This window comes from Falco naumanni, chromosome 5 (assembly GCF_017639655.2).
Source record: "Falco naumanni isolate bFalNau1 chromosome 5, bFalNau1.pat, whole genome shotgun sequence".
In the NCBI taxonomy this organism is placed as follows: domain Eukaryota; kingdom Metazoa; phylum Chordata; class Aves; order Falconiformes; family Falconidae; genus Falco; species Falco naumanni.
The window spans coordinates 63,826,191-63,848,627 of record NC_054058.1 but is presented as its reverse complement, the minus strand read 5'-3'; the positions used below and the strand labels follow the sequence as shown (position 1 = coordinate 63,848,627).

The following is a 22,437-nucleotide window of genomic DNA, read 5'->3' as shown; positions in this document are numbered from 1 at the left end:
TTCTCATAGTAAATATAGTAGAAGCCATTGAAAACCTGCCTCTTCCCAGCTGTAGTAAAGTCTTTTGCCTGCTGTAGAGAAGGCTTCTCAGGGAACTGCAGCATTCAGAACCAAACTCATGAAATCTATGACTTGCTACAGAAGGAACCAGATTGTACCAGTGATTCCAAGATCAGCAGTAGCAAATGAGGAGGAAGCTTTGACACTCAGATACCATGTGTGAAGGATGCAAAAAGTATTATGGCTTAATTCTCATGGGGACAGAGTGTCTTTCCACGTACAGAGCACGAGTGGAAGGGGTGCACCCCATCACTGATAGATGGGGAAAGAGCCCTGGCTGAAATGGCTTCCTAGAAACACTTCTCCTCCTCCTACCATATAGCAGATGTATTGCTGATATAACTGCAGCCTCTCCCAAGCGACCAGGTGTACATATGGACCACTTGCCCAAGCACTTAGATGATGGCATCGTCATTACAGCCCACACACCACCTTCCCCACAAAGAGAAATGCTGGATACCTGATGTTCCCCCAACCCTTCTCTAACTAGATGGGTCAAACACAGACATATTTTTCTCTTCATTATGCTGGTCTTCTTGGAAAAGGAAATTAAATCAATTTTCCCTCTGCACGTAAACTGAAAATCTTACTGGACTCCCTTATGGATCAGTATACACATGCATTTGTCATTGTTCCCCTCTTCCCAATTGTTTTAGACTAGCTCCTTCCACAACAGTTACTACATTATTCCTCCAGCTCAGAAAAGGATGCTGGAGGTTGCAGCAGCTGATTAGTTTGAAAACTGCTTTCATAGCTGCAGAGCACCAAAGAACCTAGTGCAAAGCCGTCTAAGGACAGACTCAACCATACGCAATACTTGACATACTGACGTTATCGGGAATTTGTGAATGTTGAATAGTCTTCTGTCTCTTTTTAGCCATGCTCCACTTGGTTCATCTGACAAAATGCAAGCAACTCTGTCCGAGGCAGACCATGGAGGGGAAGAAGTCCCTTCAGAGAGTAGTTCACCTCACCCTATTGCCTATGTATATGTGTATGTGCGTATTTATTTGTGCCACAGATATATAGAGATATCTGTATATGGGCCAAATGGCTCACAATTTAAAGGCACCTGTTTCTCTGCATTGACTCTAAACAATGCCTAAAGAATTCTAAAGAATGACCAGATTAGCTATAGATGCTTATATGGCATGCTACAAAAGCAAAATGGGATGAATCCCTTCCTTATAATTCAGGAAGCATGAGACCTGAGTGTAGTTTTCTATTTTGTGATAGAGCATATGTGTTACTGTTTTACTGGGTTGTGTTCCTGTTGACTTATTCTTACTCTATAACCTTGATATTTATACTTCCCATGGCTTTTTTTATTCCTGTTGGAATAGGACTTATTTGTACTACATATCTTTATAAAGATGGATGTGTAATGGTCTATTACATGCTGTTATTTTGTATGGGAGCGAACAACAATCTGTATTTACGCAATAGATGAGAGGTTTTCACACCTGGCAGCTGCTCAGGAGGCTGCAAGCAGTGGTACTAAGCTCTCCTGCTTCATTCAGTCAATGCACATTACTTGTTGCTAACACACCTCTGTTAGGCACTGCGGTTAGGCTGGCGTGGCTTGTCCTGCTCAGGGCATTTCACTGGAGAACATTAATATTTCATCTCCTGCTAGCATGCACATTTTTAATTTTTATACAGATAACAAGAGCAGAGTCATGGCTCCTACTTCTCCAGTGGTTTTTCTGCCTTTCCCTAGCCAGCTTGGCTTAGGGACTCTTTCTCCACATTGCATCTTTGTTTCTTGGAAATCAAGGGGGATACACTGCTGGTAAGGGACCTGTAAGTAATAGTGGGTTACAGCCTGGACAACTTTTATGGGGTTTAATTCTCCCGGCTATTAATGCTTACATAGAGATTCTGAACCCAGGTCGCCTCCAGCACAGGAGCTGTATATGTACTTTATCAGGAAACTATTAACTCTCAGTTGAGCTGGACTATACCTCTCGGTAGGCTTGGTGGCCCTTGGGGAAATGTTTGTGTCTGAGGCTACAGCCTTCAACATGACAAGCAGCGAGCAAGCAGGATCAATAGGACCCAGCCTGGGAGCAAGACGGCATCACTGGAAGAGGCTGTGGCCAAAGGGCACCGTCACTGTTGTGCTTTCGCCATGGTCACTCTTACTTCTTTTACATGAGATGCGGTGGTTGATATTTTTATTTTGTAAACTGGTTTTCTCAGCATGGAACAACGAATGAACTGTAAGAATAAATTGTTGTGGCTGTTTGAAAGGCAGCTTGTTCTTCTTGCTATTGATCTAAACTTTGAAAAATACATGATTTATTTTCCATTACCCTCTTGTTTTAACAAAAGGTGTGATGAGCTCAGGAATGTGTCTCAGAAGATTTATTCTAAAGACCTGTGCTAAAGCTCACTTCACACATATCCCATCACAGCTAACCTTTAAAATGCAGCAGGAAACTAAAAATATTTGGACAAGAGGATCTCTGGCAACGTCTCCAAAATAGAGAACAGAAGCAGTTACTAGATTTTTACAATCTATTGTAGAGCTCCCTTAACCCTAACCCTCCCCAAAGGGTGGAAATACACATTCTTCTGTATCATGGTCAGGAGCCCGAGTGTGGGAAAATGTGTTTTCCCAAAAGTGGCCAGGGTAAGAATTAGCCTGCACATTGCAATGCGTCATCACATGTGCTTTCATATAGGTGTCTCCATGCAAGCTGCTCTCATCATAGTGGAGATAAGAGGAGTCTAGAGACATGCAGCTGTCAAATGCAGGTGTCCACACAGGTTGAATAGTGTTCCAGACCCCAGGGACCATGTCAGCCATTGACTCCATTGACTCTACTGGGAGCTCAGACAGCAGCTTGCATGGAAACAGCTATAGATTGATCCAGTTGCCTGAAGGTAGGTATCTGCCATGACCTGAGACACCCAGGGATGTCAGAGACATCTGTCTAGGGCTAGAAGCTACAACACAGGACTATGGGAGGCCCATCCTCCTCTCTGCACTGATCGCTGGAAGCCGAGCAGCATGATTTGTTTGTGCCCAGCCTGCAGAATTACCCCCACGTGTAAATACCTGTGATGAGATGTCCCAATAAGTGAGCCAGATCCCAGCCCTAGAAGTCATGAAGACTTGCAGAATCTGTCACTCAGATCTGTAAATGCTAAAGAAACCTAATAAAAACATTTCTTGCAACTAAGACAAAATTATTTATGAAGTTTAAATTTAAGCAAGTATTTTGGTTGCAATGACAAAAAATGGTAATAGGTGGGGATCTTACACACAAGTACTGTTCAGTGGCCAAAAATGGCCTGTGTCTTAGGCAATTTAAACAGTAGATATAAGGAAGGAGTGCAAGGAGGCAGTGAAACAGTACAGACCTGCCTCTCCGTCACAGCCTTAACACTGCAGCTACCCACACGTTTTCTAGATTTGTTTCTACTTTATCTATAGGAATAACAGTGTGGCAGCACAAATACGTGCTCACCTGTGGACTTTAAAGGCATGAGAGCAAAGACTTCAGGACTCCAGCAAGCACTAGCTCCACCAGTCCCTTCCAGGTCTCTGATTTTATAATTGGTTTCTCCTCCTGCCTTCCTGCAGAAGAAATTCAGGGAAGATGTTCCCTAACTAGATTTCATTTTTACAGCTGTGGCATTCATACCCATACCAAATATGATCCTTTTCTCAAGAGACTCCAGAGGTGTCATCCCAACTGTGGGGAGGTCCATGTAGGATGAGGGGGAAGTCCATGGCTGCAGGGCAAAGTGCTGCTGTGTAAATTTTTGCAAGAAGCAAACCTGGTCCTTTTGCCCTGCCAACAGCCTCCACCTTCCCCCCTCTTCCTAACACAGCCCTTTCAGCCACCTGATGGACCACCAGGACCCGGCTGTGCAATGCTCAAGTAGTCTAGCATGGAGGAGGGCTCCCAGGTCGATGTTCAAAGCCCAGCGTTCCTTGGAGAGGCTCCCAGGGAGATGTCCCCAGGAAACCTCCCGCCTCCTCAGGGAAGCTGGTGGCGGCACCGCCATGAGCTGGTGAGAAAGCTGATTTTGCTCAGCAGGTCTTCGGTGGGAGGCGGTATCAGAAACACCCTGCTTCAGCATTTCCAGACCCAAATTCTCAGAATTTCCATTTCAAGGGGAATTTTGAAACCCATGGGGTTTTGTTCTGATTCAGACTGAAACTGTATTTTGAAATGACAAAATTTCCTGTGCACGAGTAGCCCTGTTTTCCAGCTCGCTCTGCTCAAAACCGAGGGTTTCTCTCTCCTCCAGTGTTTAGTGGTTTTGGGCTGCTCAAACTTCCTCAATCCCTGGTAAAGTTCTTACTTAGGGCAGTGTAAGAGGAAAATAATAAAACTGAAGGGGGTTAGACTCTTCTTAGACTTAAGTAACAGTACGCAGTAAAATGAAGATAATTTTTTGGTTTATGGATTGGAAATGGTGGCACCGGGGTGACTTTGTAAACCGGTCTGTCTCAGTCCAACGCTCCGAGCATTCAGAGTAAGATCTCAGAGCCCCAGGAGTAAACGACTGTTTACCATTTCTGCACGTAGCAGTTTGTTAAAACAAGTCTTCATGTGAGCAGGTTACCCAGAGATGCAGGTAACACAACTGGTGAAAGACATGTGGTTGTGCAATTTGTCAGAAAGAGTGCAAAACTACAAGTACTTTACAGAAGCCAATGTGATACTTAGAAAGCAAACATTAGTTCATAGTAGGACACCTGGCATCTCGGGTCTGAAAATATTAATCTCACTGATATCATTATGTCATGTGAACAAGAAGCGTTCCCAGCAAATGTCCTGACAGTTATGTAAAATCGTACAGGCGCGGCACAAAGGCTTTCGGCACCTGCAGTGTCAACTCAGCACGTGCAATGTTAACTTTCTCACTAATTTTAAAATGTTATTAATTCCTCCATATCAGATCTGAGATCTCCATTTTCCTTCCTGCTGAAGGTTTCCTCCAAGCCCATTTTACAGCTCCTCTGGCAGAAGTTTTCCTCTTCCCCTTCTACTCATTTGCTACCTCTATGCAGATATGTTCAATGACCCAGTTGTTTTGGTGGTGCCATCCCTCTTTTAGAAGCTCTCAACAGACTTTTCTGCTGTCTCAAGCTTTTAGTTCATATATTCAGGGCCCTTCCATTCATGCCACACTGGGTTTTGCTCTCGGAGTTGCCAACTATCATTTTAGCCCTTTAAATCAAGAAAAGGCACTAAAGGTCAGACAGAGGATGCTGTAGAGATGCAAAGAACCATGATTCATGGGTCCACCATGCAACTGGCCAACAATAACTTTTCACGTGTTTGGATGAAGAATCAGGAGGGAGCACTGTTTTTCAAGTCTCCAGGCTTTCCCGCTTATTTGGTGACCTTGCCACAACAATGCATAACGTGAAAATAGAGATGCTTTTTTCTTTTTTTTAATAAATGGAACATTTTTCTCTTCTAATAGCTCCTGGCAAGACGAAGCAGTTAAGTTAATGTAATTTTTTTTTCCTTTTTGTAGATTCACATTTACCTGAAGACAGGAAATTCCCAATTGCACCCTCCTCTGAGACTCAGGAAGGACCCTCGTGGCTTTGAGCCTCATTTCCTAGTAGCAAGCCTGTCCCTGCAGGGTGAGATTAAAAGACTTGCACTCCCCCTGGACAGCCAGCTAGGAGACCAGCTTAGTGCCGTGAACAGCATGTGTTTCAAGCAGAACCACAGACAGTACACTTGCTGCCTGCATGAAAGAGACAAAACCAATAGCTTCAGAGTGTTCAGCCCAGCAAATGGGGATGGCTTCTCCTTTGTCCAGGAGATGGCAAAGCCCCAGTAAGGTGCCCTCAGGCTGCCTTCCTCACATGGCAGCCAGAGACACTCCTGGAGAGCTTTACAAATAAGCGTATTGTATTTACTTTTGTGAAATGTTATAGCCGTTCAAAATCTGGATGCATCAAAGGAGTTTTTCCCAGCTGCTTTCTCAAGCAGAGGCCAGATGGTGCCACTCTCTTGATTTTCTCGTATCCTTTATGTTTTGGGACAGGATGTGACAATACGTTGTTCAGTTCAAGGAGTCTGAACTGTTGGTGGTTTTGGAAAAGGACTAAGCAAACTGCATGTGAAGTGAGCTTTGACAGCGGTAGGGCCCTCTGCGAGCTGCATGCCCATTCACCCCACCCCAGCAGGCGATGCAATGAGCAACAGGGCTAATGGGGTTTAGCTCCCAGCATCCCTTCCTCCCAGCTCCTGGGCCAAATAATCTTTCCTTTGTGTCTGAAGTCCCAGCAACCCACAAGTGCCCAGAGTTCTCCCCAAAGACAGACAGACACAAAGCAAACTGTGAAATTACCTTCCCATCTCAGTGCAGCTGCATCTTCCCAGCAGACAGAGGAGCTTCCACCCCACTGGGGGCACACCTATGATGTGCGGACCGGCTTTGGGCTCACCGAAGGGCTGTATCCCTATTCCCCATTCATAGCCAGGGACAGCAGAAACCAGAGAAAGTCACAGATGTAAGCTTCCCACGAGGATGCTTCTGGAGGTGGGGACGGTGGGGCTGGGGCAGCCCTTTACTCAGCTCCAAGCTGGGGTGCTGTGCAAAGCACCCCTGGTGTCTGCTGGAAGCAAGCCGATTCATTTATGGTTTTGGCTTCCCATGTATTTCACATGCTTGCTGTGGAGGGGAGGGCGTTTCTGGGTACTGCCAGGGAAAAAGGTCCTGGGGAGACCCCGGGGAGCTGACAGAGGGGTGACTCACAGGGGTGGCCAGGGAACAGGGTATTCCAGCAGAGCCTGGAAAGCAGGGGTGGTGGGGCATGGGACAGGTAGTTGTGAGGATGAGTGTGGTTTCAGGCCCCAGTGGGTGTGAGGAGCTGGGTGAGCAAGTCAGAGGAAGCCCTATGAGAAACACCAGAGGTATCTGCAGAGGTCCCTCAACCTGAAATAGCACTGATGGTTTCACCCCATCAATGATCTGTGTCAGCATTTGACCTGAGGAGCAGAAGTCTGTCAGGGCAGGGGATCTGGGACCATAGGGGCTATCCAGCAGTAGGGGTGTGAGTAATGTTCCCATCTGGTTCTCCTAAAAATCAAAATACTCCACTACCTCACTGAGCAACACAGCTGGCACAAGTAAGCGCTTCTGCTGTTCTCACCGTGGCAGCTGGAGATGGCAGGACCAGAAGGCTGTGATGCTACTGGGCACTGCCTAGCAGTCGCGGTGGGATCTGGTTGCCTATGCTCAGGTGTCCAGAGCCACTGGAGAAACCCTTGGGAAACTTGCCTGGCCACTGGCTGCTGGCCCAGATGGGTGCAGGTGTCCCCCAGGATCCTGCAGCAGATCAGTCACTGGGTGTCTTGCATACATCAGGGCATCTGAAGTAGCCCAGGATGCCTCTTATTTATGCGGCTGAGCCACACCTGGACCTCTGCTGCCTGCAGTCAGAGCTCAGACACCCAGCAGACATGAAGACACCTGCACGTAGGTGTCTGACTCTGCACCTGAACCCCACCCCATGTTTCTGTGCAGCCTCCAAAGAGTTTTGTCCTGGAGGAGCAATGAGACACAGTAGGCTGATGGACAGCTCCTGAGCTGAGAGGTTCAGGCTCAAGGCGGTATCTCTGTGAGACAGTTTGTATGAGCTGTTGGTACCACAATCCACTTTGGTCAGGCACATTCATAGGAAAAATAACTGGAGTCTGATGGTGACACTTTTGTAGGTGTTATGGCAACTTCAGATTGGATTTGGACACCCTACCTCCTGCAAGGATGTGGTAGGAGCTAGGAAATTACTAGCAGTGACAGTTTCAGTGGGAAGCAATTTCTGGTTTATATATAAGGTGACCCCACAATTCAGCACCGGAGCAAATAATTTATATTGTAAACTACACAGGAACTGAATTATATGGCATACGTTGATATTTTACCCCCATGGAATACATTTCACAAAATCAGTTATACATGAATCTGCAGAACAGGCTCAGAAGCAGAACAGGCAATGAAATTATCCAACCAGCATTTGACAGACATTTATCTTTGACTGGTCAAAACTTGCTGTGTGTCTGATCCCTCAGCCTGGTTGTCTGACACCTGAGCTTCTGCTCTCAAGGGGCAGGTTCCCAAAGCAAGCAAACAAAACCCTGCTAGCAAATGGACATAAACGCGGTCCCCATGTAAGCTCAGGGTTAGGCAGTGTAGTGGTTGTATGTAGGTACTTCCTTCCTTCTCCTTGTTTAATTTATTTACAGACCTCAAGAGAGCTAGGATACTCCTCCTATGTTTAGTTGTATTTCTTCTTTCCACCTCCCTCTCTCCCTTTATCCTTTGCTGTTGTCATTGGCTTTTTTGGTCAGAATGTATTTGTAGGATAATCCTTACAGGTTCTCAGCAATCCTTGGGCTCTCTTCTTTCCTTGTCCCAGGATGAATCACAGACCCGTTGAGGTTGGGAGGGACATCTCATGATCCTTCAGTCCAGACCCCTGCTCAAGCAGGGTCAGCTACAGCGGGTTGTCCAGGACTCTGTACAGTTGGGTTCTGGGTATCTCCAGCAATGGAGACTCCACAACCTCAGTGGGCAACCTGAGCCACCCAAGATCCACAGCCTTCCTAAGGAGGTGAGGGACAAGTCAGTGACACCCTACCAGTGATATCTAACAAGGAGAGAAAGGAACTATCAGAAAGTGAGGGGCAAGCCAGCAACACGCCATCAGTGATATCTAATGAGGAGAGAAAGGAATATGATCTGTATATGAGCATGGAAAAAAGGGAAAAAAGAGAGGAAAAAAAGCAAAGCCTTTGTAGTGTCAGTGAGAAGCTCCGATTTCCTTGCCCACGGGCTGTTATCCACCCTGTCCCTCCAGAGTGGCCAAGGCAAGAACTCCTGACTAAGAGCTCCCTCCAAGGGTGGGCAGCAAAGCAAACCAACTGGAGGTTCTGCTGGCCTCTTTCTTCCTTTAATCAGAGGGGAAGGTGCTCTGAGAGACACCTGGAAAACTACTAGAGAGGGAAGCAGGACGGATGCTGTCGCGACGGAGGGAAGACACAGTCGCTCAGTATGAGTGACCAGCAGACTTCGTTTATTGTGCCTTACAGTCACCTTTTATGCCTTGTTATAATTAGCTCATACATATTACAAAAGTTAAGCTCACTATTGGTTAGTTGCCTAAATACCAAGCCCGCCCCTAGTTTCTCTTCTGTAGTTATCTGTTCCCACCTGCAACATTCTTTTCCCACCACGATCTTCCTGTTATTGTGTAACTTTTGCTTTACTTCAGATAAGCTGAGAGCGATGTGCATTTTTGTCCAGCCAGATGGACTATGTCTATGTGACCCTTTTCAGCTAGCCAGTTATCCACAGGATGCTGCACAGGACGTGTCAAAAGCTCCTGAGCCTTTTACACCCGGGATGTGAAGCAGGGCTTATTCCCGGGGACAGTCACGGTCAAACAGAGAAACCTGGTCCCTCCCATAGAGCTGGGTCAACCTGTCCTCCAGCTCCCCCAGCGTGAGGAGCTGGACCTCGTTCTTGTCATTCTCGGCAATGACCGCCCAAGCCTTTCTGTGGTTGGTGTCCACCTCGCAGCAGGCACTCGACCAGATGTGGCTGGGTTTATTCACCCTCCCCTTGGCGATATAGTTGTTCCCAGGCACGGCACCCACGATGACATAGGTGGTGTTACAGCCCTGGGTCCTCCTGATCATCATTTGCTGCTCATAGTTCTTCCAGGCACCACCGTTGAGTTTCTCATTCTGGGGCACTATGTTGGTGAGGGTGAAGGTAGCCGTCCTGCTGCTGGAGTCGGAGTGATGGCCACTGGGGTTCAAATGGCCACGGTTCAAACCTGTCAGGTTCTTGTAGTCTTGGAGGATCGCTTGACTCTTGCTGAGTTGCTCTAAGGTGACACTGAAATAATTTAAGAGGGTCCACTCTCTTTCCATAGTTTTGGGATGAGTTGGACCCATCAGCTTGACAGGTAAAGAAGAGGAAGAAGTGTTAGTATTAGGGATGGGAATAAGGGAGCAGGTTTCCCTGGAGCAAAAGTCTCTGAGTTCCAAGCAACTATTATTGTCATCTCGATATATGAAAATCCTCAACTAACACAAGATATTAAAATAAAAAATAATAATTCACACTTTGTCAGCTCTCTATTTGACTCGTGACCTTTGAGATCCATCCTGTAGCCTGCACTGGGAGTGTGGGTGGATGCATGAGACAATGAGCATTTTCCACTCCCAGGTTTGAAAGGTGACTTTGGTGAGACATCTGCCCTCCAAAACAGGTTCCCTTTTCCCCTGTCTCCACATTTCACATCTGCCCAGGGCTTTCCCCAGTTCCTCCCACCCCCATTCATCACATCCAACCCTCATCACCTGCATCTAATCATGCTCTCATCAGCCCTGGCCTTTGCTCCGTTCAGCCCCATTTCCACAAGCACTCTCTCAGTCTCTGTGAAAGGTTTTCACGCCTTTTTAAACCCGGTCTGTCAACACCCTGATGTTTTACAGGCTTAGGGAAAACAAAGCACACAGCTATCCTCTTTGAAGGCTGGGTGTCTTAGGGAGTCCTTGAAGGTGGACAGGATGGGAAGAGGTTGAGCAGAAGAGCTGTGGAGCCCACAGGACTCCCAGGAGATGAGAAGGACTCAGTCCCTTCTCCTCTTCTCCTTCTTTGCCCTTCACGTGGGAAGAAGTACGTGTGGTTGCTGCAGGAGTACCACACTCCTGAAGCACCAGTGTTTGCCTCCTCTGACCCCATACACAGGGAGATGTGTTGGAAACCAGTCCTAGAGGTGAGGTTTCTCTGGAAAAGCTATAGTTCATTGTGATGATGAAGCTTTTTTGTTCAGTAAGCAAAAATACCCCAGTGCAAGTGGGATCTGCCACTGCACTGCTAATAATGTGCCTCAGAGCTGATGTCTGTGCCAGGGAACACAGATGTGTTCCTTCCGCAGCATCACTGAAAATTAGTTTGAAGTGATCAGCCTCTTAAAGAAGTTTATAATCCCCAAAGAGACCCGGGAAACCTAAATACCACAAAAAGACCTCTGAAGAAAGTTAACAAGATCACAGGTTTTGCAGGTGACCTGGGTCTGTGGTCCAGGAGCAAAAGAGAGAGACATTTTTATCCCCCTTAAATGAGGATGCTACAGTGGTGCTAATACCATATTAGTTGCTGGAGTTCCTATGAGTAACAAGTGCAAATGATTTTTTTCTTAACTATAACACCTTGCTTTTCATATTTAGGGAAACATTTTCAGCCTTCCTCTGCAACAAGGTATGTGGCTTTCTTCTGTGGCTGATTTTCACCTAAATTCCCTATTGCTACCATATACTTAGCAATGACCTCAATTTCCTCTTCTTCTCTTCCATAATTTGCTTGGCCTTTTTTACTGAAGGTCTGAAGCTTGTCAGAAGGACGTTTGGGAGGGCTATGCAATTTGCAGAGAGCTGTGCGCCTGGTGGATCCTTCTGAACCAAGCCTGAGGCAATGGCAGTAAGAGGCAACTGCCGGTGGATGGAGATTGCGCACTTCTGGCTTGACTGATCCTGATCCTACTCGCTTTTCACTGCCTGAAATACCAATAAATTCACCCAGCACTAACCTAACCCTCTTGTTGCTGAGTGCCTGTGTCGAGACGTTTTCACTGGGTTGTCTCACCCAGTTCTGAGTTTCTCTGCACTTCTCTCGTGCTACTTACAAAGCTAGATTGACAACTGGAAGCAAATAAGCTACGTCAGGGATGCAAAATAGCTCAGACGAAGTGGAGATCAGAGCCCAGCACTGTCGGTGCCTCAAAATTAGCTGCTGTTAGATGTTTTTTCTTCATCATTTTGTCCCCCACCACAGCATGGTACAGGGAGGGGGGTGTCATCTGACTTTGTAATGTAATGTAATTTGACTTAATATTCCTATTAGGCCAACGTGGAAACCCAGGAATTTTTAGGATATGACTCACATCAACCTCCCGCTGATGTCTCAGACACAGCAGAGGAAATGTGGTGAAGGTGTTTGATGTGAGATGAGATGAATCCCATCCCGTGGGTCCATTTGCATGGGGGGGTGGGGAAGAAGTGTTTGGTTAAACGCTGTAGCTAATCTTTTAATGACTGGAGGATAACTTGCAGTAGGAGAGGACACTCACCTGGGGCTCAACCAGCCATGTTTTAGGTCTCTTGCCCGGTCCAGGCTGGTAGAGGTAAGCAGAGTATACGGGAATACGCCTGTTCCTGTCGTACAGGGTGGCATAGTAATACTGGTTCTTGTAAAGCTGGCAGATCCAGGCTGGGCTCTCCGGCTCCAGGGCTTCATTTGGGGGAGTTGCCCGGAAGAAAAACTGAGGGCATGAACTTTCAAAGGATGTCACCACCTCACTGCATCCCAGCCAGAGGCAGCTCGCCAAGACCTGCAGCAGCAGCAGCAACAGCATCGTGGGGAGGGTTTCAAGTGAAGGCTCTGGCTCACCTGGAGGGCAAATGCAGGGGCACACTCAACTTGGAGAAAGCTCATCATGGCCTGGAGTCATTTTTGTGCTTGTGGGACACAGCTGGCAGAGGAGGGGACTATGAGAGACCAAGGAGGGGACAACTGCTGTCCTCCTGGGTATGGAAAAATCAACAGTGGAATGAAGGTGAAATCTAAAATAGGTTTTAGGTGCCTAGACGAGGCAGCAGTGGGAGCAATCAGCCCGTCTGAGGAGGGATTCAAATCCATCCCACGTCTAATCAGCTCACACAGCAAAGTTTTCTTGGAACTGAGGCATGGTGTGGGGACAAGGCCATATCTTCCAACCTACTCATTTTGGCCAAGAGCTCAGCTTTTGCACTGGCACTGGAGAACAAAGCCTGAACCAACCCAGGGGCTGGAAGCCCCTCATTTCAGAACACCATCTCGCTCCTTTCTGCTCTGAAGACCTTCCCACAGCAGAGGACCTGCAGCTGGGCACGTGCTCTGCTCAGCCACCCACAGCACTGAGCTGGGCTTTAGTCTCACTGGGGATTTGGAAGGGGAATAACAGTAACGCTGTGCATCCCACACGTCTCTGGCCCCATGCAAGTTTGCACCAACCTGCAGCTCTTCCGTAACTCCTCTGTGCTCACTGCAGGGTTAGTCTCCCCTAAAGTTGGGTCAGATGTTTAACCCAAAGTGGTCCAGCTTGGGGTCCTGGCTCTCAGCTGACAGTGGGAAATGTGTGTCCTGCTGCTCAGCTTGCATTTTCAGGGTGTCCAGCCCCAGGCAATGAACTTGCAGACACATGGATACAGAAAGAGAAGGGGGCCAAGCAGATGGCAGCAGCAAGCAAGAGGGATGACGCCTCTATCTTATCAACACCCTGGCTGCTGCTGCAGCAATGCAGATACTGAGGGGCAGCTCTTCCCACAGTTGCGCAGGGTTCCTGCCCATGCATATCTTTAGCTTTGCTGATCGTTTTTCCTGTAAAGTAAAAGGCACCAGTGCAGGATTTTCTATTTCTGGAACAGAAACAGGTGCTATTTTGTCTTTCCCAGGTGTTGACATGATTTTCAGTAGTCAGCAAGATTTTTTTTTTAGAGAGAATTGCTGAAAAATTCCCTGTGATGCTGGCAGCAATGCAGAGTGCATCATCTTCTTTCAGGTGCACCACAGGCCTTGGGATAGCAGTGATATTTCTGATCTCATTGATATACATTTGATGGAATGGTTTTTAAATAATCAGCATTTAACATAAAGCAGGCATGAGAAGCAACCAAAAGAATTCATGGGAGAGAAAGCTGCCATGGCCTCTGAAACTTAAACCCCACTTTGGCTGGGGAGGTGCCTGAGCTGAGGACCACTGGAGGCTTGAAAACTCACCTTGCCCATTTGCTCTTTTCTTACTCTTTTCCCTGACCTTCATCTATTAATTTCCATTGGATTCAAGATATTGAGCTAGATAAACCCTCGCTCTGACCTAAGTCATCTGGTCCTTTATCTCTCTACTAGTGCTGGATCAGAAACGTGGTGACCAGTAAGCTGAAAAACGAGACAAATGAACCGCAAGAAATGACTTATCACAATGTTCTGCAGAGCATGACTCTATCTGCCCCATCCCAGGCAGAAAAGTTACTGAAAAGTCTTTCTTTTGCACCACCCCCTCAACCAGCTTAAAATACATCTAACGGTATCAGATATATAGAAACCAACCTACCGTGTGAAAGAGCAGCACATAAATATTTTTACTCACAGGACTCTGCTCGCCCCAAAGTGGTAGAGGACTTTCAAATGTCTCTGGTACATTCTGAAACCAGCTGTGGCCTCAGGGTGGTTTATATAGATTCTTTAACAGGGTTTAGTGTAAATTTGTCCAGGGCTGGAGCCAGGACCTGTGTTTTTCCAGAGGTCTTTTACAAGGTCATGGGTGGAATTATGGTACTCGATAAGCTCCATCCACTTCTTATTCAACAGTTTGATGTGAATTTTCCAGGTGACTTGGCAAGCGGAACTTAATTATGCAAGGGGTTTTATGGCATTTCTGATAACCTTGAATCAAGTCTCCCCTACAGCTGCGAGCCAAACTCCGTCAGTGGGCCAAAACAAGACCTTGAACCTACCTTTTCCCAGTGTTGCACATGAAAGAGGCTACAACCCCCTCATCTGCTTGGTGCGTGCTGTAGTCGACAGGCAGTATTTCTAAGGTAAGCGATGGTGCCAGAGCAGGTGTAAAGGAGTGCCTGGCGGCACCAGCCACCCTTGGATCAGGAGGGCACTCTGCCTCCAGCATCTTCAGTGCATCTTGTGCAACCTTCGTCAGGTTCCTGTGCTGTAGGCAGGGACATTCAGATGCAACCCAGTGCCTGGTGTTTGCTCTTAGCTAACCGAGACCTTGCCAGAGCCTAGGCAATAATTCTTCCTCAAAGAGATGTCCAAGACAAGCAGGACAAATTGCAATCATCAAGATGAATAATTAAAAAAAGCAGGGATGAATCTGTTTTCCTACAATCAGACATCTCAGTTCAGCATCAGGCATCTCCTTGTGCATCTGTTCTCAAGGCTTCCCATGCTGATAGTTTCCTCAAAGCATCCTTTGCCAGGTTAAACATTTGGCTGGGGCAGCAGGTGAGCAGCAGGAACACTGCCACTATTTCAGAGCATCCCACCAGGTTTGGGTGACACTTCCAGATGGATGACACATTGCCAGAGCTGCCGAGGGCTTCAGTTCTAATGAGATCTGGGGGATCAGCTTCTGGGAGTGCCAGTTCATAGTGGGGTAGTTTATTTCCTTTGGGAATAGCATTCCTTCTTTGAGGTTTTAATCCAAGCATCACCAAAAGTGATTTTTTTTTTCTTTCCTGGAGCCCACCTGATTTTATTATTTTTTCAAAGACCAGGGATTAGCTCATGTGGTGACAATTTCCAGGCTTCTTCCAATCTCTTCTGCCTCTAAGTGTCTCTCTCATATTCTCCAGATCTTTCCTTTTCTGTGCTGCCTCTGAGTGTCTCTCTCATATTCTCCAGATCTTTCCTTTTCTGTGCTTGAGTTTCCCAAGCCATTCCTTCTGTCCTTGCCTTCCTTAACATCAAATGTTAAAGAGCTGCAAAATACGGTGCATGCATAAACTCTCACTTTCTCCTTGGAGGGTGGATATTAGAGCCCAGCAACTGCAGCCCACACTTTGTCTCACTTATTTAAACTGAAGCTAAGGAAACACTTGGAATATTGCAGGCAATGATGAGAAAGGAGCGAGAGCTTACCTTGAAGCAGTCTCAGAACAGGCAGCTGAGCTGTTGCTTCACTCTTCTCCCTGGAGAAATAGTCTGATCCCTCAAGAGTCCCACTGCAATATATACCTGGTCATAAATCCTCCCCTTCTCATAAAAAGGGAAACTTGGGGAAAAGAGAGGATTTCTACTGTTATTCAGGGGAGATTTGTTCATGCCTGCCCAGAAATGGGTTGACAATTTCTGTTTGCTGTTTCCTCAGGATCTCTCCCAAGTTTGATGACTTGCAGCATCACGTGTCAGCAGCAGATAACTGTGTCTGGTGATTTCCCTTTCCATTTCCTCATTCCTCGCGGGGCACCACTGCTGCTGCAGCTCCTGCGTCAGGTCCTGTTCCCTGCAGACCCTCTCTGGTGGCACTCGCCTGACCAGCCTGCCTCTGAGCACACACAGATGTTCACAGTCTGCCCTTCTACAGCCTCTCAGAATGTAATTAATGTGGTCAGGCTATATATTTTCCCTTCAAAGATGGTGAAGGCTTTGCAATAGCACTTATTAATGCCATCCTGCAGACCCTGGGGGCACACCTTGGTCTCTGCTTGCTGCTGGACAGCCACGGCTGAGCTGGTGTTCAAATAGGATCTCAATCTGTCCAGAAAGGAGGTTCGGTGGAGACTGTTTTCTTTCCTTAGGAATGAATAAAAGGGATTTGAGGGGCTGGACACAGAGAATAAGGTTTGGTAGGCTGTGCTCTCTTGACCTCAGTGGGCAGAGGTAACGAACAGTGTTGGTTCCTATGGTCTCTTTAAGGAAAGCTGGAGGAAAGATGCTGGTCTTCTACATTATTAGTGGGTGGAAATGGGACTAAAGACTGTTAATGATTATGACCAAGAATCATCAGAAAAAGGCCTGACAAAAGTCAGGGACTCTAAGAAGGGTCCCTTGTCCTGAGCTGCATGTTGGAGCAGAGTTAAAGGGGTCTGGCAATATTCTGTGCACATTTTGATTAAAAGCTGCAGGGAGCACGACTATTTTATCTTGGGTTTTTCATTTCTATACAGGCCCCTAGTCCCAGGCCACATGCTGCATGCCTTACTCTGCATCTCTCTGAACCCCAAGGGTTCAGCAGACGCTCCCTCCTGTAGCCCAGTAAAAGCATCGGTGGGCAGCAGTTCCTTGCACTGGATTTTACCCCCTGAGCTCTGCCTTTGCCCTCTCTGTCTGATCCTGCTGCTTTTTGTTAGTGCAAGGGCTTGTTCGTTGAAAGCATGTCTTGAGGAGTTGGAGCAATGGGAGCAATGGGATTCTGTGACTCTAGTTTAAAGCATAATTTGACAGACATTTCTGAAGAATAGCAACGTGCTAAGCTTGATGTCCTTGCTGGCCTTCTGTTTTTAATATGGTAAAGCATAAGGTCACAGTTGGAGTGGTGCACAGAGAAAGAAAGAGGACAGGCAGTCAACACCAAGTTTCTTCCTTTTTCAAAAAGTGCTTAAAATAGCAACAGCAAGCAGCCCAAGCAGATACCAGCTTAGCTAACACAACCAGTACCCAGCTGTGCTATCAAGGATGCAATGGAAACACAGTTCAAGGTTTCAAAAGGCCTGATGGTAAAATCCCAAGCAGAGCAATTTGCAGCAGGCCATTCTTGGAAAACAAAAAGTTCTTCCATGTAATTGGTGTCAACAAAAGCTCACCTGGGTTAACTCTTGCGGTGGACAAGTGAAACTGTTCTAAACCCTTATGTGGGCATTTCTTTTGGAAGTGGAGGAAAATGAGTCCAGTTTAGTTGTGAATGAATGAGCAGTGGGAACGGAACCGAACTCTTCCACTTGTCCACAATTTTAATTAACCTTGGCAAACTTTCCTGAGTTTATCCCAAAAATGTATTGTGTCTAAAATACAGGTAACAGTCCAGGGATACTGTGGCAATGAGTTGGTTGTTATAAAGGGAAATAATCCGAAGCAGTCATGAACCTCTCGTCCTACTCCTGAGGTCTATGAGGTCATGCTTTTGCATTTCACTGATTTTTATAAAAATTGTGCTCTGATGCTTACTAACTGGCATGGTTCTGCCTTTCGTGTCAGTGTAGACAGTGCCCATGTGTTGTCTAGAGCTGTGCACTTTCTGGGTGGAGAAGTGATGTGAGTGATGTTGAATGAACTCTCCTGCAGGCCAGCTCCCATGTGGTCTGTCCTGTAAGACAAACCTCCATTTCTTCAACCTGTAAAGTTCAGAGATGGAAAAATCCTATTGGACCCTCCAGTCTTCTCCTAGTTGGAAGCCTGGACATTCATAGATGAAGTACTTCCAATAACTTTTCCATGTCATGGTTGAAAAGAAACAGGACTTACATCACTTTTCTAGGGAAAATCTATCGAATTCCAGATGTGGCTTCTCCATGGCAATGTTCTCCTAAGAATTACCTCAGTTTTCTTTCTATCAGATGCTAAAAAAAGCAGTCCAACCTCCTGCTCAAAGCAGGGCAAGCTATGAGATAGCTGTTGAAATGCAGGGAAATTAAAATACCTCTTGTGACTGCAGTGTAGGAAAGCCAGGATTTTGAACCAGAAGCAGTGAGAAAAGCACTACTACTGCAGAAAAAGAGATGCCACCAAAGCCTTCTCTTGAGACTTTGGTCCCCATGGAAGAAGCAAGTAAATAGCCACAGAAATGCTAAGTAGATTGAGCACTGCAGGTCTTGAGGAAGGGGTAAATCACAGCAGCAGAAGCCAAATGGGCATGAGAAAACAAAATGTAAGGAAGAGAAATGTTGCTTGGGCATGTGAAATGAGATGATGTATGCTGTTCTGGACCGTTCTCCTTAGAGGGCAGCAAAGATCCTGGCATCCCATGGCCACAGGCAGGACTTGAACATGTCCGGATGCTGGACATGCCATCCTCACTGACCTGTGAGTCACCTCTGGTTCTGGGAGTTACTCTGCTGACGGGAGCGAGGACAGAGAGGGAATGCAGACACCTAAGGCCAGCGGACTCTTTTGTAGCAACCAGGATGCTGAGACATGCCTGTCTCACCCTACTGCTATGCCAAGTATGTTCACCTTTGCCAGGTGTTCAGATGAGTGTAGGCTTCAAGTCATGGTTCAAAAACTGACCTAGATCAGACCAAAGATTTGAGGTGCCTGGCAAAGGCAGCAGCTGCTGCTTCTGTCCCTCCCCAGGGTCCCAGACGTGGTCTCAAAGCAGCTCTGCCACACAGCTCTCCATTAAGGAACGTGGCCCCTCTCCCATGCAAACACCACAACCCTCATCCAGGGGCATGTGAAAATTATCACATTGATGGAGAAAAAGCAGGGAAAACAGAAAGATATAAAAGACTTACTAGGTTGTCTAATCCCTCCAAGGAGACCAGGTGTGTATTATCCATTTTAAACTATTTACCTTGAGCTGTTCTTCCATGCAACATGCCAAATGCTGGCTTATAGCAATCCTTGCATTTTGGAGACAAATGTGTTCAATCCATCCTTTCCCCGTAAGGATCAACAGTGGTTTTAATAGAGTACGGTTCAGCTGAAAGAGCTGGCATGTGATTTGGGTAACTTCAGTTACATTAAGGCCACCAGACTGAGTGCCACGGTCCCTGTGCGTGCAGAGCAAGTAACACTTCAGGGACAGTGGGGTCTCCCCCTTGTCACCGATGAAGCACCACCCTGCTGCCAACACTAACCAGCTGAGAGCTGTCTGGTTGCCTGTGGTTACTTTCACTCTTTCAGTTTCATTCAGCTTTGGAGACCAAAAATTTGTTATTTTCAGTTTCTGATTCTCGTGCAGCAGCACAGAGTCCGCTGGGGAGGATTAGGCAATAACTGAAATCCCTCGTCACAGATGCACACCAGTGCTTCTGTGGGCTGGGTGTTGATGGATGAAGAGACAATGGCAAGGAAAAAGCAGGAGAATTGCTTGGGAGCAGAGGTACAATGTGGACAGCAAAAGCAGTGCGGTAACACTGATGTAGAAGGAAAAGAAGAGCACTGTGTTTGTACCTATGACACATGCAAGTCTTAAAATAATCTTACATAAGGTTGTAAGACATGCCCATCCCCAAAACCTCTATATTCATTCATCCTAACTCAGGCAGTTGAAAAAGAGATTTCCAAATCTGCACTTTATAGTCAATGGAGAGAAAAAGGTGTCTCCAGAGATGAGTTAGTGTAAGCCTCAATTAACCAAATGTAAAATGGTTCAAATTAAAGCGTTTATTTCTGCTGAGTATAAAGGCAGTGAAAGCTGATAGCTTGGTTACAGATGTCTGACTTGTAGATACTTAAAAGCTTTGTGCATTAAATCCACCCCCTCTCTTGGTGACTCTGGTTTTGGGGTATATCCAGTAAAGCATTGCAAGCCCAGTCACACTGTCACTGGGGTCACGTCTCTGGGTCTTGAAGCAGCTCTTTCCCACATACCCAGGAAGAAGCTCAGTGCTTGTGCTGTGGTATGAAAATCAGCAAAGACTTACTGCATTTTAACACCTTTTGTGGACTAGAATGGTTGCAGATGCACTCTAGGTTATGTCAGACAGATTGGTTTCCTCACGGAAAAAAAAATAAAATTGTTTGCTCAGATTGCAAGAAACTCAACCCCATGGCTCAGGGCGAGGAGGGCTGCTGGCTTCAGGCTGATTTTATGGTGCTGCACTAAAAAAGGCAAGCGTTGAATCGATGGGGGAATCCTGCCAGCGAGGCCAGGGCTGGGTGGTCAGGGCTGGAGGCTGTGTATGCTTGTGGGAGGAAAAGCAGGGACCAAGCGCATTCAGGTCTGTAAGCATGGATCACTCCTGACTAGATCCCCCTAGCAATGTCCCCGCACGTGGCCTAGGTCACAAAAGATTAGCACCGAAGGGCAGATCTAGGATCTGTCTTTTTGCATTTTCTAGGGCTTGTCAGACCCCTTTCTTCCATCCCTCCAGTTTGCTTCTCCCTTGAAGAGCTCCCTCATTCAACTTAGCAGCATGGCAGCTTTGTGGCTGTACCCAAAGCAGTCAGCCCCAGCCTTCAGCACAGCCTCCCAGGGCGATTCTGTGAGCAGATGCACTTTCCCTGCAGGCCTGGGGTATGTCCCAGCCCCCTTCCTCCGAGCTTTGCTCACCTTTACGGGCAGCGGGTCACTCGCCACCACCAGCACCCTGCTCTGGCGGGCTGCTGGGCTCGGTGACAGCAAGGGAAATCCACGGGCAGGAGGCTGGACTGGAAAGTATCTCACAGGCTGCAGCTGTTCCTCAGGTAAAATGGAAGTCCCGAGACATTAAAGCTTTATCTGGAGCCTGGTCCTGTGGGATTTCCCTCCTTCCACCGTGCAGCGATGACAGCACACTTCTTCATAAGCTATGGCAACACTCTCAACTGTGCTTTGATTTCAGAAACACGCTGTTCTATACAGAAACTAGTCCATGCTGTGGTTTCATATATTTTTAAAAGGATGAAATATCTTTAATTAATAATACAACCTGTTTATTAAGACTCCTTTGATTTCTCTACTTGGAAGACATTTGTGTATTTGGGCCAGGATTTCACCATGTATGTGGGAATCCTAAATCCTGCTGAGACTTGGCTTGAAGCTGCCCTGAGGTCTGCTACCAAGGCGGCCTGAGGCATGGAGCACACACCTTTGGAAAAGAGGTTGAGGGACTGAGGCTGGCTGAGCCTGGCAAAGGGGAGGCTGAAGAACAACCTAACAGCTGCTAATGACAAAGATGCCAGGCTCTTCGTGGTAGAGCCAGGCACGATGACAAAAGGCACCAGCCACAGACTGTGGCTTGGGAAGTGCAGGTTGGACAGGAGGACGCAAAATGCCTCTAGGCGGGTAGCACATTGCGGCGACAGGTTGTTGGGAAATGACAAATGGTGAGTTGTGGAGGTGACTCACGGCTGAGCTGGATGGAACCATGGCTAAGCCAGTTTAGAGCTGACAGGGCTTCCACTTCAGGCAGGGAGTGAGTTGGAGTCCTCCAGCTGCTGTTGCCAACCAGCATTTCTATGACCCTATGGTAGATGCACCTCCCATCTCCTCCCCCTGCTGCCCTGCCCTGCCCCAACACACTCAGGTATTATCTGGAAAATTCAAACAAGGCAGGAGATAGCCAGGTTCCCTGGTCCTGAGAGCTGTACATTAAACCCTTTCTACAGCCCAAAGCCACAAAACCCCACACCACGTACCTCAGACAGCCAAGAGGAGGGCACTTTTCCAGATTCCTGGTTCAGGCTCCTTTGGAGGATAGACACCAATTTGGAGGATAGACACCAAACAGATGAGACCCCATCAGCTCATCTCCCCCCGCAAGGAGAGACTGATGATATCCAACGGTCTCTGCACCAACCCAGCTCTTCTGCCAGCCGTGCAAAATCACCCCATGGTGAGAGAACAGTGCTTCAGCCACTCGGGAGCCACAGGTTGGCCCTCTCTGCAACGAACACAGGCTGTGTTACTGCACGTTAATTATGCCGAGGGTAATTAGCAGTTACGTCAACATGAAGATTTCCAGTTAGGCTGCTGGATCACTCTACATGGAAATCAGGTTGTTGATTGTGAGCAGAACTATGTCAGACCAGACTCCAGAGGAAAAGCCTCACTGCTCATTAGGCAGAGCATCCCCTTTGCTCAGGGATTGTGACTTGGGACTTCTCTGCCAGACTTGGCATCCCCTGAGCCCAGGGATGTGGCAGGGCAGGAAGAGCCAGCCACCTCTGAAGATGTCAGCT

The 22,437-nt window shown here is 47.1% G+C and overlaps 1 protein-coding gene across 2 annotated transcripts; it reads right to left on the bottom strand.

Moving 5' to 3' along the window:
* Window positions 1–9,313: 9,313 nt before the first annotated feature.
* Window positions 9,314–16,108, bottom strand: LOC121089582 (endonuclease domain-containing 1 protein-like). Of its 2 annotated transcripts, XM_040596924.1 has the most exons (3): window positions 15,754–16,108; window positions 12,188–12,507; window positions 9,314–10,010 (listed from the first exon to the last, which is right to left on the bottom strand). In XM_040596924.1, the coding sequence occupies exons 2-3, from the start codon at window positions 12,470–12,472 to the stop codon at window positions 9,465–9,467; spliced, it is 831 nt and encodes a 276-aa protein (XP_040452858.1). In that variant the 5' UTR covers window positions 12,473–12,507; window positions 15,754–16,108; the 3' UTR covers window positions 9,314–9,464. The 2 variants fall into 2 exon arrangements, with proteins under 2 accessions (XP_040452858.1, XP_040452860.1); XM_040596926.1 differs by lacking the exon at window positions 15,754–16,108 and having other exon boundaries at window positions 12,188–12,509.
* Between the last annotated feature and the right edge of the window lie 6,329 nt (window positions 16,109–22,437).

What these genes read in the sequence shown, in the direction of transcription:
- LOC121089582 (XM_040596924.1), bottom strand. Translation starts at nt 12,472, where the DNA reads ATGCTGTTGCTGCTGCTGCTGCAGGTCTTGGCGAGCTGCCTCTGGCTG. An exon ending in CATGGCTGGTTGAGCCCCAG is followed by an intron (nt 10,011 to 12,187) that starts GTGAGTGTCCTC and finishes TTACCTGTCAAG; the next exon opens with CTGATGGGTCCAACTCATCC.